This window comes from Cupressus sempervirens, chromosome 5 (assembly GCF_028749045.1).
Source record: "Cupressus sempervirens isolate cs-2001-9-10 chromosome 5, ASM2874904v1, whole genome shotgun sequence".
In the NCBI taxonomy this organism is placed as follows: domain Eukaryota; kingdom Viridiplantae; phylum Streptophyta; class Pinopsida; order Cupressales; family Cupressaceae; genus Cupressus; species Cupressus sempervirens.
In genome coordinates, this window is record NC_143122.1 from 605,199,148 (window position 1) to 605,216,128 (window position 16,981).

The window sequence follows — 16,981 nt, forward strand, 5'->3', positions numbered from 1 at the left end:
CGTCTTGGGATCCTTAAGGTTCATGTAACATGTTATGTATGCTTATAGATGATTGTATGTTATTGTTTCCGCTACTATGTGTTTAATGTGTATGGTTTATCTTTCTTGTTTTGAAAAAAAATGTTTGACAAACTTAGTAAACCTTTAGGTTAATTCTTTTGGATCCCTTGGCGAGGCGTTACATCTTTGGAGTCAATGATGAACCATTGCTTATTTACTAGTAGTGATTCATATTGAAAATATTAAACTTTCAAAACACTTTAGTACACATACTAACATCTATTTATCATAGAATTGAAACTTACCATTTACATTATACTCTATAACATCTCAATTGTTATCTATAATTGTAAGTATCTTCCTAAATATTAATGTTCTATACTAAATAAATTTATCAACTTCTAAAAAGCTTTAATACATATTTACATATGTATAATAAAAATAAAAATAATATTTATATCTCCATCCATACAAAAAATATTTTGTTATCTATAATTTTAAACATCTTTAAATTTTATTACATCTAGAATCATCTACCCTACCACTATTAGAATGTCAATCCCAAATTTGTTTGAGTGACATCTCACAAAACTTATTCTTGTGAAGATAGTACAACATAAGTTTCATTGTTTAATTATGTTGCATCCTCAAAGATTAAAGAAAGCCTATAAAATTTATAATGATAAGTGACAACTATTTCCTCTTATTATGATTAATGAGTTGCCACTAATCTTTTTTAATAGAATAAACTAATAATTATTGTACTCCTAAGATTAGCAGTTCATGTGAAGTGAATCATATAACATCTATTTGTAATAGAGTAAAAAGTGATTGACATAAACCTTCAAACTGAATTACAAGCCATTCAAGGTATCTTTAGAACAGTCATAAACCAATATTTAGTGATCTATATTAATTGAATTTATTGAGTTGTAGAATATTTTAGTACGCTTGTAGTAGCGCATATTTGGCTAAAGATTGATGTGAAATGAAGTGTTACCTATAATTTTAGGCATCTTCAAACTGAATCAGAATTTTTACTTCCCAACATCTAGAAGTGTCCATTCCACATTTATTTGAGTGTGACATTGCAACATAGATTTCCATTGTTCAGTTATTTTGTATCCTTGCTGCTTCAGATTCCAATGTTTTGATTATTCCTTGCAATCCTACTTTCGATCACTTCAATTGCCCATAAGTACAAATCGAAATCGGAAACTAAACGGGGAATGCTGAAACCTTAAAACATTCAGAGGAGGAAGATGCACATGTCAAATTCTATGTGCCCTCTCTGGTCCATTTCACTACCAAGGAGTCTAGAGAGGAAGAGGAGGAATAAGAAATACTAGATTTCTAAAGTTTTATCATGAATTTTGATGTATTTATCATTGTAACTCTATGGCAATCATAATGATTGTTGTTTTTGTTGTGTGGTTGAGTGGATCTTAGAAAACAAATGTTAGAGATTGTTGTTTTTTTTTTAGCATTGTAACTTTCTAAAAACTTTTCCATTAGATTCCTGATATGCAATAGCAATATTTCCTTAGTATTAGTGATCTATATTAAGTGTATTTTTATTAGTCTCCAGAATATTTTGTTTGATTATTCCTTGCAATCCAACTTCCAATCACATCAGTTACCCATAAGTACGAATGGAAATCAGAAACTAAACGGGGAAAACTGAAACCTTAAAACATTCAGACGATGGTGAAAGAAATGTTGAAAGCAAATTGCATATAAAACGAGGCATTCAGATTAACTTCCCATTATTATTATTACAAGAGAGACATTCTTAACTTCTATGATCAGATCTCAATACAAATGCTTTTGGTTTCTCTTTGAAATGAAGCCAAAGCAGGGTGGTCAAGATGGGCCAAAAAGACTTGTGATCGCTCAAGCACCCTCAGACATCTGATCCTCCAATTATGGCTTACAAACTTCAATCTAATTATACCACCCACCTGAAACATCTGTCACAAACATCACCTTCCATGCAAATCCCTAACTACTCTACCACAAACATCATTCTCTACTCTATTCTGATGTTTCACTTTTCACTCCTTCAGCAGCAGGTGTCACAACTTCTGCTGCAGGAACAGATGTTTCCTCAGCAGCAGGGGTTTCTTCCTTCTCCACAGGAGTTTCAGCAGCAGCAGCAGCAGCAGCAGCGGCAGCAGGGGTTTCTTCTTCAGCAGGAGCAGGGGCTTCTTCTTTCTCGACAACTTCTTCTGCTGGAGCCACATTTTCCTCACTTACTTCCTTAGAAACCTCCTTTTCTTCTATTTCTTCTTTGGCAGCAGGGGATTCTTCTTCTGCTTCCTTTGCAGGTGTTGTTTCCACCTCCCCTTCTTTCGCTTCCTCTGCTTTCTCCACTGCCTCTGCTGCAGGGGTCTCCTCAACTGTCTTCTCCACTGCCTCTGCTTTACAAGAGTTCAACAATAAATTCTTAAGCTTTCACGGTTGATGCATATGAAACAAGAGCTTGTGGCTGTGCTAGTTTTCTTCTTGAGATTTATGATCAGGTCAAGGAATATAAGAAAAACAAATTTTATAATATCCCCTGTTTTAATTTTATTATGAAGATCAACGAGGGAAGTGATCCAAAACATCACTAAGAAATCTTGCACAGCGGGTGTTCTAATCTGATTTTTGCCAATTCTAATCTGATTTTTCTATTAAAAAGATAAGATTTGCCAATTCTAATCTGATTTTTCTATTAAAAAACCCTAAATTGTGCACAACACATACCCTGTTCCACAACTGGGGCTGATTCCTCTTCCTTTGGACTCTCTTCCACAGTTTCAGCAGGTGGGGCTTCAGCCTTCATGGGCACTTCTTCAGTTGCAGCGCTCACTTCAGCGGGCATGGCAGCGACCTGCACAAATCGATCACAACATATAAGTTAACAACTCACATCATTCAAGAACGATTCTTTAACATGCAGGATCAATTGATCCGATCGATCCATATGAGTCGATCTACATGCCTCAACAGCAGCCATTTCGGAATCTCAGATGAAGATTTGACAATGTAGTAAATAAGATCTATAAATCCCAAAATCCTGATCGCTGGATCAATTTTGGTGGGTTTTGGACGCTAGAAATAATTCATGCAATACAAGAAGCCTTGGCCACCTATTTATAGGAGAGGAAAGTTGGAAGGATGCTCTGAACTTTGCGTTACTGGAAGCATAAACTATTTAGTACTGAAAAAATAAAGTCGGAATAAGAAGGCACCGGCCAAATCCACATCAGATGAATGTGAATGTGAGAGTATGACAGGGAAAGGATGAATGTATGGGAAGTACAATGCACAGTAACAAAATCTCATTTGACGTGTAGGAGTATCGATATATGGAGTGAATGAGTGCAAACTACCTAGAAAACGTTTCAATTTGTAACCGTTAACATCACCGCTGTAATCGAAAAAATAATGTAGTCGTCCTGATTTTCACATTCGTTATTATACTGAGTACATATTTCCTAAGGGCCCGTTTGGTTGCTAGAAAGTAAATATTTCCTCAGGTCCGTTTGGTTGCTAGAATAGGAATAGAAAAGTTGGAATACGTTTTTTATTTTCTGTTTGGTTCGTCACTTGGAATAGGGAATAGGAATACATATTCCCATTTTGCCTCCAAAATGAACTTATACCCATTCCAAAAAATAGTTGTTATTGGAATAGCCATTCTTATTCCCAATATTACATGTCTATTCTCCATTCTTATCCCTGTGACCAAACGGGCCCTAAGGTATCGACTTAAAATTTGAAAGTCCGACGTGGTTTCATTGTATTTATCCTTATTTTATTTTAGAGTTATTTTTCTCCTTTCGATAGTCATTTAACTTTATTTTATATTATTAGTTATTTTTAAATTTAAAAATGTCAATGGTTTTTTTTGGTTTATGGGTGAAGTTGAAAGGTTTTTAAAGAGTATATTAGGGATCAAGTCTTAGTGAGTGCGAGGCTCCAACATTGAAAAAGGGATGAGGTAGGGATCATGTATGAAATAGATTTGATGGAATGCATACCCCTTAGTCCTTAGCTCTTAGACAAAAAGGTTCAACCATCAGCTCGTGCTCTTGTATCAGCTAGCTATAAAGATTTCATCAAATACCTCCACCATTTCTTTTTTAAAAAATTATGTTTAGACTAATTTATTCTATGATTGACACAATAAACTCATTTTGTTTAATAATTTGATAATGATTAATTTATAAAATTCAATGTAAAATGAGGATTTTATATAAATGTAGCAATGTATATATCATAAGTATAATTTATATACATAAAGTGAATATATTATCTTATTACATGATTAAAAAAAAATTAATCATAAAAGAAAAGTGTAAAGGGTTAGTTAGAGATAATTTTGATCTATTTTTTTCATAAATTTGTATTCGGGTCAATTGATAGGATATCAACAATATGATATTATTTATGCAACATAGGTATTAGCGAAGAAGTAGATTCAAATCAAATACGTATCCTCTTACAAGGATCTAATCATGATTACAACACACACACACACACACATTTAGAGAAGAGAATTGATGGTTTTGGAAAATCTAATATTATGGTAGCATAAAGGTTCCATCTCTACTGCAATCTAATCTACAAAATATTTTTAAAAAATTTCATGATAGATTATGTGTATTCATTAAGGTTCTAAAGAATTTTTTGTCCATTCAAGATAAATACTTGGAGGAATTAGTTATAAGGGTACAAATAAGTTTACAAGAGAAAAATTAGAAAAGAAAAGGTTGAGAATTATGCTTATTAAAGTTAATATCATTGAAAAATTAGGATAATGAAAAGGTGTTATGAGGAGCCCCAAGCCTAGGACAATGATCCACTCCTTAGGACATAAAAGACTTGGATGAAGGGAACACCACATAAAGAAGAATCAAGAAAATAAGAAGATAAGGAAATTGATTAGAAACAAATCTTGGGATGAGTGGTTTAGGATAAAGTTAGCAAGAGGCAAGGGAAAAAATATAAGCCTATGTCCTAGATTGACATAGGACTTGACTGAATTCTTAAGTTGTGATACTAAACTTTATTCCATTAACTTCAGAATTTTGGATCTACTCCAACAAAAGACTTGAGACTAGCTTGATTTTTTTATTGATGATGGGGCAATCCTTGATTGTGTGTTTAAAGGATTATTACTCAAGTAGCATGTGTTCGGCATGTTGGGATACATGACTTTTTGAATAATCAAATTTAACAAAATGTTTCTTTCATGATCCATGAAGATAAAACATTGTATTTTTGTCACACAAGAGTTGTGATTTTCAAATTGTTTCTTCTTAATGAGCTATAGTAATGGCCCCTATAAGAGAAACTAGAAGAACTAAAGAAATAAATGAGAAGATTACGGACTCATCTATGGGTAAATTATTAGGAGGTATATATAAATATGTTGTAGTACCTTTTCATAAAGATCAAGATCAAGTGGATATTCCAAAACGTTTTCTTCACAACCATATGATGCAGGAGGATCTTAGGCTTTCCTACAATCCTGCATGTTTGGAGGGATTTTGGTCAAGTGTTGAGGAGCATCAAGCTTGGATTTTGGTGGAGCTATGTTTTCATGGTTAGGGATGTGTTGGAGACACGTTGGAGAACCTTTCCTCATGATTGCATAGAGATTGGATGGATTGAGTTGAAGTTTGAATTGTTTTTACCTTGCTATTGGAACTGTGTTTTTTCTAGTTTTTGGGTGCTTGTTGCAGAGCATATAACTAATTATCCTTAATGAATGAAAGTCTTTGCACTTCAGGAATTGAAGATGGCCTAGAGTAATTCCTTGTGTCAAGAGCACAATTTCTAATTCATTATAGTTTTGGAGATATGGTAATTCTCCTGGAGTATCGATTTCTAGAAATTTCGCGTGATAGTCTGTTGTGTGTGACTTTCAGGATGAATGTGCACTTTTCCTTGGGGAATCAACCTTTGCACATTTAAGGGGTTGTAGAGGACCTAGATTTTTACCTATAGTTCGAAGCATGAGTCTTGATTCAATCAGATTTAGGAGATATCGCAATTTTACTCGGATATCGATTTCTAGATATGTAATTGTTGTTGCAAGTCAACTTGTGGCATTTAATTTATGTATTTGTATTTAATTTTTGTTCTGGGCCGACTTGTGGCTTATATTGGTATAAGTAGGGGTCTTGTGGAGTATTTTAGTCATTATTAAGTTGGGAGGAAGAAAGGATAGATGCGAATGTGAAGAGCTAGGGCTGTGGCTTAGAAACCAGAGGATCTCTTAGTGGACCTGAGGGAACAAGTGTGGATTCTTCTTGGTGTTCTTATCCAGTTGTGTATCTGGACTAGTTGAGATTGGTTGTAAGTTGGATCTTGTTGGATCTTGCAGAACTGATTTTGTAATTTGCTATTTGTATTTGGCCCTAACCCAGAAGGCCTTACAGTCAGGCATATTGCATGTAATCAGTTATCTTTTATGAATAAATTATTATAATCTGGTATCAGATCTTGCATTGTTGCTTCTTTCTGTTGTGTTTTTGATGCGTGGTTATATAGTGGGGGCTAGGACATCTCCTCTAGGGATACTCCTGCCTTGCACTACATCGCTATATATCACTTTCAAATTATTTAACTAGCATTACGTGAAACACAAATTAGTTAGAATTAAATTGGTTTGAAAAATGGAAGCATATATTTAATCTTCTAGAAAATGATCAAACCATATCTAATGAACATCAAGACTATATCAATTGCGCCATTTTTTTAATACCAATTATATGAGGGTAAACAAAAACTCATCATACCTATAGTGTAAGAAAAAATGGGGAAAGCGAAGAATCCCTTGTCCTAATTTTTTTCTCAAAATTCTAAGAGAAGCTATATCTATGAAAATGACATCACTTTTTTCTTTTTTGAAGGACCCTTGATAGAAAATGATATACTTTGTGATTTTTTTTCTAATGGGTTATTTGATTGAAAAAGAAAGGATTAATCTAGAAATTTAGTTAGATAGAGTGTCCATATTATCTTTTTTCTTTTGATAGGTAATCGATCGAAGCCTAGATTATTTATTATTCATTTTATTATTATTGTTAGAATAATTATTAGTGTGTTAATCTCAAGTAGATTTGAACTCGAGACCTCCTCGACGAGAGGCTCACAATTTACCAATGTGTTGTAGTCTCTTGCCTTAAAGGCTTATGATTATCTTATTTTGTTAAGACTAAATAAAATTATTATCAATGTGATTCAAATTAGCTTGTTGAAGTACCTCTTTTTCAATATGGCAAGTTCTTCATTTGTTATCTCATAACAAATTAGGTTGCACTATTTCATTCTTTTGTGAATGATCAAAGTAGATAACTTAGTAAAGAAACCATTCGATTAGAACCTAACAAAAATAAAAAGATCAATATTTTATGATTCTTTCTCCTTTAATTTTTTTGCAATTTTTTAAATATTTAAAATGCTTAAAGATATTAACTATTTAGTCGTGTTGATCTCAACACAAACTCCTTCATGAAATTATATAAAAATAATGCATTGCACTCTCAAAATGAAAAGTGTGACCTAGGTAGGTCACAATAGGTGAAGAAAACTCTAAGAGGTAAACAAAGATTGGGAAACTCAACCTAGACTAGGACTCAAAGGGCATGGTCCTCAAAGACAACAAAGTCTTGAATTCATTAAGGATAGATTAATAATAAATTACCAATATACAAAGAACTACGCTAAAGATAACCTTCACGAATTTCACCTTTGGAATATGAAAAAAGAAAAGTCCTTGTTGAGGTATATAATAATTTTGAAATAGAGCCCATGAGTAGTCTAGGTGAAACTAACCAAACTTTTGTGATGCATCTTTTAGAAGGGATTGCATCAACATAATATACTCATAAGAAATTATTAAACCACTTATATACATTATCAAAATCATGAAGTGACAATATAACTCATAAGTAGAAATTTTTACTATATTTGTCACTTCAAAAACTAACTTTCAAGATCTCTCCAAAACTATTATAATTATACATACAACTACTAACAAAGAAACAAAATAGCCAAAAGTAAAATAAAAAAACTTTTAAAAAGTCTATGATAAATATGACAAGCAGCCCTACTAAAACATAGTGAAGAAAACAATAAACAAGTATATGGTAGTAGAATAATCATTTTAAATATGATAAATATGAAAAAAACAAAGTGAATAAAACAAAACATATAGTCTAGTATAATCATTTTAACTTAACTTTTTGTAGTTAGAACAAACAAGTAACATGGATTTTAATAGGGAATATATGTGGGGCATTAACTTGAAACAAGTGCTTTTTTATCCTTGTAAGTATAATGAATTTCAGAACATTTGTCATAAATATTACGAAGCTGGAACACAAACTATAAACAATTAGGTCATAAATAATTTGTCTTCTGGATTTGATTGTGTGCATTTTTTTACCATCAACGTTTCGGATCATACTACATGATCCATCATCAACATCTCTACTCTTGCACTTTCTCATCCTGATGATGGATCATGTAGTATGATCCGAAACATTGATGGTAAAAAAATGCACACAATCAAACCCAGAAGACAAATTATTGACAAATGGATTGTGGAAATCTGATAATGTTAATTAGGTCATATACAAAGATTTAAAAAAATAAAAAATAAATAACATATGTTTGGGAACTTAAGGTAGGTAAAGTTAGCTACAATGACTACTAATGCATTTAGGAACTTTTTTTGCGTGTCATAGCCAATGTGTAACGAACAATAGGAAATAAATAGAGGATGCCAAATCTGAATGGACACTTGTTTACTGTTATGTGCGAAATGAATCTCACAACATAAATTAGGTTAATAGCTATGAACACTTAGGTCGTATATAAGAATGACTAAACACAAAATTGATACGCTGTAAGAACTTAAGTAATACATAATTAATATGATGACTTCATTACCGCAATAATGATGAACATTTAGATTGTACACAAAGACAACTAAGATTATAAAATACCTAAGACACCTAAGGACTAAAAGAGCTGATACCCTCCCCTTAGAGCAAACGAACAAAACCTAAGCCAACAGAAACTTGCAAAATGGTTGCTCCTCCTCCATTCATCCCCCCACAATCCTCCCTATCCCGACAAACTCACTCAAAAGTTAAATTTCCATTGGCGTTCAGAAAAGTGGCTCAAATGACACCGTCCTCAGCTGAACTCACCATAAAGTACTTTCAAAAAAATATTGATATCCCAAAAGGCAGCAGTACAATTCTACTGTTAAACTCATGTCCTTTGCAAATGTATTTGTTTGGTTAATTTAAACTAAGGTGGCAATCTGTACATCCCATCACATATTTTTACAGACAATTGATGGCAAATATTTCACGAGGACTGTCTTCATTCATCACATCATCTTTATTCCTCGCCACTACATTATTACAATGACACCTAGGATTGGATCCCATTCCCAAATCCAGTCAAGTCACGTAACAGACTACAAAAGGTGCGCTTAACTTTTGACTGATTACCAGTGAATAGGACGTCAAACATCCTTGTCAGCATGGCCGAGGGACGGCTGCTTTACACGTGGCGGCGGGAAAGCGGGGAATTTATTCCGCGCGTTGATGATGACAGGGTACTAATATAGGCATAAAAAGAAAGAGTGGTGGGGCCGCCAGCGTGTCGTCCAGGCTGGCCACATGCCGCGACAGGGCCGTCCTAGCTGTCAGGGCGGTAGTTGTGGGGCCCGCCTGCTTTTCGATGGGCGGCCGCGAGGAGCGGACTGGGGTTGGCAGGCTGTGATTTTAGCAGGCAATTTAATGTTTCCCGACGAGCGTGATTTCATCGGGGTCGCTGTCAGATAAGACGTGGAAGTGATGGTGGGGCCCGCCTTTCGAATCTTTCCCTCCATAATTTGAGATGATCTAACCCTGGTTAGGAAGCCGCGCTGCCCCGACGGAGGGCGCAAACGGCCGTATTGCTCTTTGGCGGCTGCTCTGGACGTCGTTGTCCACGCCTATGCATGCGATTTCTACGGGTGTGGCCGCCGGGTGGACCACCTAAGTAACTGTTGTTGTCGTTACAGATAATTTTACAAGTTTTTAGGTTCTTTGGATTTTGATTTCTGGCTTTTTTTCTTTGTACACAATTTAAGTATTCGCGGTATGGTTTTAACTGTTATCCACTCTAACCATACCCTTCCACTTTACCACCCTAGAAAAAATTTCAATGCATCTTAAACTCCTAAATAGCAAATCAGATTCGGACATTTATTTTTATTATTATATTCATATACAATTTAAGTTTCTATAACGTTTCTACGGGCATGGCCTCCCGTTGGACCCCCCTAATGAGCCTTTATTGGCTGAGAATGCTTTAGACGAGTAACCCGCCAAGAGTGTTCGGGCGTTGGGGGCCCTGGTCGGCGTAACCATTTTTGGTCTCCCATTTCATGATGTTTTCCCCTCTTTGAAAAGACCGTTACAACTTTGAGGATTCAAATTCAAATGGACGGTTGGACTGGAGTGCACAAACACCCATGGTTTCCTTTTTGGCTTTCGCGGGAATCGGGGTTAGTAAACGGTGAGGGTTGCTTTGGTTAAGGTATATTTGGCAACTGGCATTACACATTTTCTACTTTGTACTCACTCCCTCCACTATCTCGATACTCTCACATTAACGCATCACATGATTCATCATCTCGTACTCCCACTGCCATTTCATCCATTCCCTTCTCTTTCTCTCTCATGCCTCATGACCCACTTACCTATATCTGATGTGGATCTTGGCGGTGTCCTAACTGTGATTTCCTTTCTTATTTTCCTTGTTTTTTTTAAAATTCGAAATGATTGTAAATTCCAAAAAGTTGAAGAACAAGAGCATCTTTCTTTCTTTTGAGGACTATAAATAGGCCCCCGGGCCTTCTAGTATTGCATGAATTTCTATTGTCCAAAACCCACCAAGATTGATCGAGCAATCGGGCTTTTGAGTAACATATAGATCTTCCTGTATTATCAAATCTTCATCTAGGATTCAAAAATGGCCGCTGTTGAGGTATGTAGATCGATTCATATGGATCGATCTGTTCAGTTGATTATGCATGTTAATGAATATCGGTATTGAGTGATGGGAGTTAACTTATGTTGTGATCGATTTGCTCATCAGGTTGCTGCCATGCCCGCTGAAGTGAGCCCTGCAACTGAAGAAGTGCCCGTGAAGGCTGAAGCCCCATCTGCTGAAACTGTGGAAGAGAGCCCAAAGGCAGAGGAATCAGCCCCCGTTGTGGAACAGGGTATTTGTTGTGCACTATTTCGAGTTTCTTAATACAAAAGTCAGATTAGAATTGGCAAATCTAAGCTTTTAGTTATCAGTTTAAGGATTTGGCATCATCTAATTCATAATATTAGGCTTTAGTTTTATATTTCTGATATGAATTGCGTCTGAGATTTTTAGTCATTAACAATTCAGATCGTACTGTATGATCTGTTATCAGATCGTGCAGTATGTTGATAATGAAGAAGAGCATCACATACTGATGATCTATAACTTCTATGTCTGAGCACCCACTGTCCGAGATGTCGTATGGATGTTTGGGATCATGTTCCTGATTGATCTTGAAAATAAAACTAGAACAGGGGATTTTTTAATATTTTATTTCATTCTTTATCCTGATCATAAACCCTAGCACATCCGCAAGCTCTTGTTCCATATCCATCATCTGTGGAAGCTTAAGAATGCATTGTTGAACTCTTGTAAAGCAGAGGCTGCGGAGAAACCAGTTGAAGAGACCCCTGCTGCTGAGGAGAATAAAGCAGAGGAAGAAAGCTCTGCAGTGGAGGTGGCTAAAGTTGAAGAAAAGCTTGCCCAACTGGAGATTCCAACAGAGGAAAAGAAGGAAGCAGAAGAAAAATCACCTGCCAAAGAAGAAGTGGAAGAAAAGGTGATTGCTAAGGAAGCTACTGAAGCAAAAGAGGAATCCCCTGCTTCTCCAACAGAAGTTGTGGAGAAAGAAGAAGCCCCTGCTGCTGTTGAAACTCCCGTTGAGAAAGAAGAAACCCCTGCTGCCGAGGAAACATCTGCCCCTGTAACAGAAGCTGTGACACCTGCTGCTGAAGAAGAAGTGAAAACTGAAGCATGAGAGTAAATGATGAAGTTTGCGGTATAATAATTAGGGATTTGCATGTTAGGAGATCTATACAATAGGTCAGATCAGATCAGATCATGGCATGAGGTGAGATGATGTTTATAACAGACTTTTTAGGTGGTTGATATAGTTAGAGATGAGGTCAAGTGTATAATCCACAGTTGGAAGATTCAGCTTCAGCTGAAATGGATTACACATATAGAAGAAGTCTTCTTTGCCCCTTTCTGTCGTTGTAGTGTCGCTTGATTTTAAAGAGAGACCAAAAGCATTTGTATGTCAGTCCAGAGATAATAAAATATGGGTCTAGTTTCTATGTAATTTGCTTTTCAACAGTTATTCTGACTGGCGTCCGTGAAAGTTTTTCACCTTTTTGATGTTGCAATCATCTCTAGTTGGTTTCCAATTTCGATTTAACAATTTATGATTATTGGGCACTGGAAGCCTTGAATTATTTATTATTTTAAACGAAAAGAATTGCATTATTTAGAAGCTATGCTGTATTAATAAATAAATAAATAAATTTGGCCTGTAAACACACTGAGAAGATAAAAGAGAATTCTTCAGAAATTAAAACACAAACTAGACAGAAGCTAAAATTTTCCTATTATTTGATTACAAAATTATTCCAAACAACAAATAAAGTATAGGAATCTAAAGCAATAAAGTTAAAAAATTCTGTGTAGAAGTTTCTCACCAGCCTGAAATTTGAGTTGTGACTCTCAAATAGCTCCTACTGAGAATTTGCTGGAGGGAACAGCCTTGCATTATTAGGAATCCGGATCATTCAAAAATAAGTTTATGAGATCTTACATCAATAATTAATATTAATGAAATAAAATTTGTAATTCATATTATAAAATAAGTATAACCAAATTATTTATTATCAGTAAGGCTGAATTGTTGCTTTAATCTTCATTTGTAATATATGTAATAGAGTTTAGTATATATGATTTTTTTAATTAAATTAAGAAATATAATTTTTTTTAGTTTATGAAAATGATATAGAATGTTTATAGATTTTAGGGATGAAAAATAATTTATATTAAATTTGAGACTTTTTAATGATATATTATTGGGATGAAGAAGAGAAACGTAACTTTGATGGTTTTCTTCATTTCAAGTTTAGACTTTTACTTCCTCTTTTTTATAATTTAGTCTTTAGGGTTTTCCAAGTTATTTGCATTCTAAAACCCTCTCATCTTCATATGACTCAATCTATTGAATATAAGGTTCTCAATAATGTTTCTACAAGTAAAGTAACATTAGCTGATTTGTTTTAAATGATGCTAACCATTGAAATTAAGAAGTAGATTTCAAACAACAATTTTCATGTCAGATTCTAGTTTTTTATGATAATATAAACATCTTAGATATGTACATAGATACATTTTTGTATTGGAAGGATGATTGTCTCTAGTGCTTGAATAATCAAAGCCTCTTTTAGCTTGTCAAAAAGGAAGAAGAGCTACCTATTCTTTGAAAAAAAATGCTATGTCACAATCCCAACCTCCCCTCTTTAGAGAACTTGATCTTCAAGCCTTGAATTAAACAAGACTTGATTTGGGTGGAATATTTGTGATCTATTCAATTCACCAGCATACTGATGCTTACTTTATGATCTTCCTATCTTAATTAAGATGAACAATCTTTAAAAAAATAAAAAAAATCATGATTATTACTAACAAAACCACTTGAGACACAATTAATTGAAGCATCAGATCTAAAGTTAATTCTAATTATTTGTGTATAATGAGAAAATTAGAAATTAGAAACACTTAAATTAGGTGATTACTTCATATCCTTATTAATTGCACATTTGGAAGGAAGATGCCTTCACTAGCTCAAGAGGAGATGGAAAACTATGAAACACACAAATATAAAATGACAAAGTTGCAACTGATATAGAAATAAAATTTAGAGAATGGGTATGAACTATACCTAAAATTTGGGAATAGAATGTAGGGTGCAAAATATTTTTTCTAGATATTTATTAGGATCTTCCGGTAGTCTCTAATCTTTCTAGCTTTATGGCAACAACTCTATAACTTGTCGAAGTTGCACACAAGAAAATGGGGAAAATGATTAGCTAAAGGGGTTTTGATTGGTCAAACCCCCCAATTTAGGAATCAACCTGAAGAATCCAATGAAATTGCATAAAGAAAACTATATAAATTTAAATTCTTGATTCACCTTGCATAAACCCTCATAGATAGATACAAAATTCTCATACCCATGAAGATGCTAGAGTGTATTTGAGATCAAGGAGATGATTGTGAAATGTAGAGTAGAGATCAAGGATGCCTCCCAAATGCTTGTAACTATGACTGTAATTCCAGATCTTCAATATAGATATGCTTGATAATCAAAAGCAAAGAAGGAGAATGGATGACGATGAAAGAAGGATCTTATTTCTTTATTAAGAATCCCTCTACTTGATAATCACAAGAGATAAAATTGCATCAATTAGGGAAGATTACCTTTAACTTGAATAATCTTAAAGAGTTGGATACTTGGAAAACTTGATCTAGGATGTTCACCTTGAAGTCTTGAGTCCAGTTGCTCAATCACACTTGAAAACTTGATAGGTTGATTGTCAAAATGCTTTTTTGTGGTTGTGATATCATGAATTCCTAAAAAAACAAGGATATATACATACAGGGTAAGTGCACAAAGTTGTGGTGCCAAAAGGGGGGTATAGTGGACACCTTTATCCTGAAATCTGTAAATTTTGAACTTCAACAAGAATTTGAAGATAGTTACGCTCAAAATTTTCAGATATGACAAAAAAAAAGTCGTAGTCCTTTGAATCTAGTTTCTAAACTACTAATTTTTTTTTCAAAATGGTTTAGTTTTAGGTTCTCAAAAAAGGGGGCCACAAAAAGTGGTACTGTTTATTCCAAAAAAATATAACATAGTACAAAGTGTGGCCCCCCTAAAATTTTAACCTTTTTTTTGAAATTTTTTTATCGCTCTGGTCAAAAGTTACTTAACACTATGTAGTTTATCCTAGATTTTTCGAGTAATTTTATAATGTCTATTTTTTTTTAATGAATTTTTTAACTAGAAACATCCCAAAAACGTGAAATTTCTGTGTGCTCCCCCTAGAAATAATTGAAAATTAATCTAAAATGAAAACTTTTTTTTTTCAAAGTGTGTAGAATGGAGTCTAGTTTCTAAAAAACTAAGTTGTTACAAAATTCGATGAATGAGCTAAAATCTATAGCCCAATTAGTACGTGGTGGTTTTTGACAAAAAATGAACATACATTCAAAAGAAATTATAGATGAAAGGCTTGAAATAGTTCAAATTAAAAATAAATTATATGGTTAGATAGCTAACACAGAGACCTATAATGCTATGTAACCTGATCTTATCGATACCCAACCACGAGAAATCTTGAAGGGGAGCACAAAAGAAAAAACAATCATTTTTTGTATGTTTGTTGGAAAACACGTCTCAAGCCTGTTCATCAAATCCAAACCTTTGGGTTGGATCTCCGAGGCAAAACCAAGCCTTAGGCTTGGGTTTGATTAAGGTTTAAATAGCGCATGCGCCCTATAGCGTGCATGCGCTATAGCGTACACGCGCTATTTAAACCTCAGTTCTAAATAGTGCGTGCGCGTTATAGGGTGCATGCACTATAGTGCGCACGCACTATTAAGATGTAAGTTGCAAAAGAGAACTAGGTGGGGGGGGGGAGGATAAGGGAATGGCTATGTGTGTGCATGAAAGAGATAGAGAGAAAGTAGGGGATAGGAGAGGGGGGAGAGTACAGGATGGGAGAGAGAAAGTGAGAAAGAGTAGGGGTGGCAAAGAGAGTATAGGATGAGAGAGAGAGAGAGAGAGAGAGAGAGAGAGAGAGAGAGAGAGAGAGAGAGAGAGAGAGTAGGGGTGGCAAAGAGAGGAAGTGTGAGAGAGAGTAGGGGTGGAAAAGAGAGAGTGCGGGATGGGGGAAAGAGATTTAAAGTAGGTGATGGGAGAGAGAGGAAGTGTGAGAGAGAGTGCAAGTTGGGAGAGAGAGATTAAGAGTAGGGGATGGGGGAGAGAGAGAGTAGGTGATGGGAGACAGAGTGGGAGAGGAAGAACTTGAGAGAGAGGAGGATGGGAGTGCATGTGTGTGAAAGAGAGAGAGTATGGAATGGGAGAGGGGGAAGACAAAGTAGCTCAAGAGAGAGTAGGGGATGGAAGAGAGAGTAGGTGATGGGAGAGGGAGTGAGAGAGGAGGAGACAGGGGGGAATAGAAATGTGTGTGTGTGTGTGAGAGAGAGAGAGAGAGAGAGAGAGAGTAGGGGATAGGAGAGAGTGTGAAAATTTAAGAGAGACTAGAGGGTAGTAGAGAGAGAGAGAGAGTGGAGAGGAAGAGAGTGAGAGTGAGAGAGAGAGAGAGAGTAGGCAGTGGGAGAGGGAGTGTGAGAGGGAGAGCAAGTGAGAGAAAAAGTAGGGGATGGAAGAGGAGAGAGGGGGGATGGGTGTGTGTGTGTGAAAGAGAGAGAGTCAAGAATGAGAGAGGGGAGAGAGAGAGATAGAGAGAGTAGGCAATAGTAGAGGGATGGGAGAGAGAGAGAGAGAGAGAGAGGGGGGGGGGGGGAATGGGAATGTGTATTTATTTATAAGAGAGATAGAGTAAAGGATGGGAGAGAGTGTGAGAGTTTGAGAGAAAGTAGTAGGGGATGGGAGAGAGAGAGAGAGAGAGAGAGAGAGAGAGAGAGAGAGAGAGAGAGTAGAGAGGAAGAAAGAGAACTTGAGAGAGATAGACAGTAGGCAGTAGGAGAGGGAGTGGGAGAGGGAGAGGGAGAGGGAGAGAAATAGGGGGGATGAGAGTGTGTGTGACAAATGTAGAGA

At 35.4% G+C, this 16,981-nt stretch overlaps 2 protein-coding genes across 3 annotated transcripts; one reads left to right on the forward strand and one right to left on the reverse strand.

Moving 5' to 3' along the window:
- Positions 1–1,730: 1,730 nt before the first annotated feature.
- On the reverse strand, positions 1,731–3,111 carry LOC149557350 (uncharacterized). 2 transcript variants are annotated; one of them, XM_089832018.1, is made up of 3 exons: positions 2,987–3,111; positions 2,749–2,875; positions 1,731–2,417 (listed from the first exon to the last, which is right to left on the reverse strand). In XM_089832018.1, exons 1-3 carry the CDS (start codon positions 2,999–3,001, stop codon positions 2,035–2,037), a joined length of 525 nt encoding a protein of 174 aa, XP_089688144.1. In that variant the 5' UTR covers positions 3,002–3,111; the 3' UTR covers positions 1,731–2,034. The 2 variants fall into 2 exon arrangements, with proteins under 2 accessions (XP_089688144.1, XP_089688143.1); XM_089832017.1 differs by having other exon boundaries at positions 1,731–2,420.
- A 7,818-nt stretch (positions 3,112–10,929) lies between these two features.
- LOC149557351 (uncharacterized) lies at positions 10,930–12,457 on the forward strand. The gene is made up of 3 exons (XM_089832019.1): positions 10,930–11,049; positions 11,161–11,287; positions 11,757–12,457. The coding sequence occupies exons 1-3, from the start codon at positions 11,035–11,037 to the stop codon at positions 12,131–12,133; spliced, it is 519 nt and encodes a 172-aa protein (XP_089688145.1). The 5' UTR covers positions 10,930–11,034; the 3' UTR covers positions 12,134–12,457.
- Positions 12,458–16,981: the final 4,524 nt, after the last annotated feature.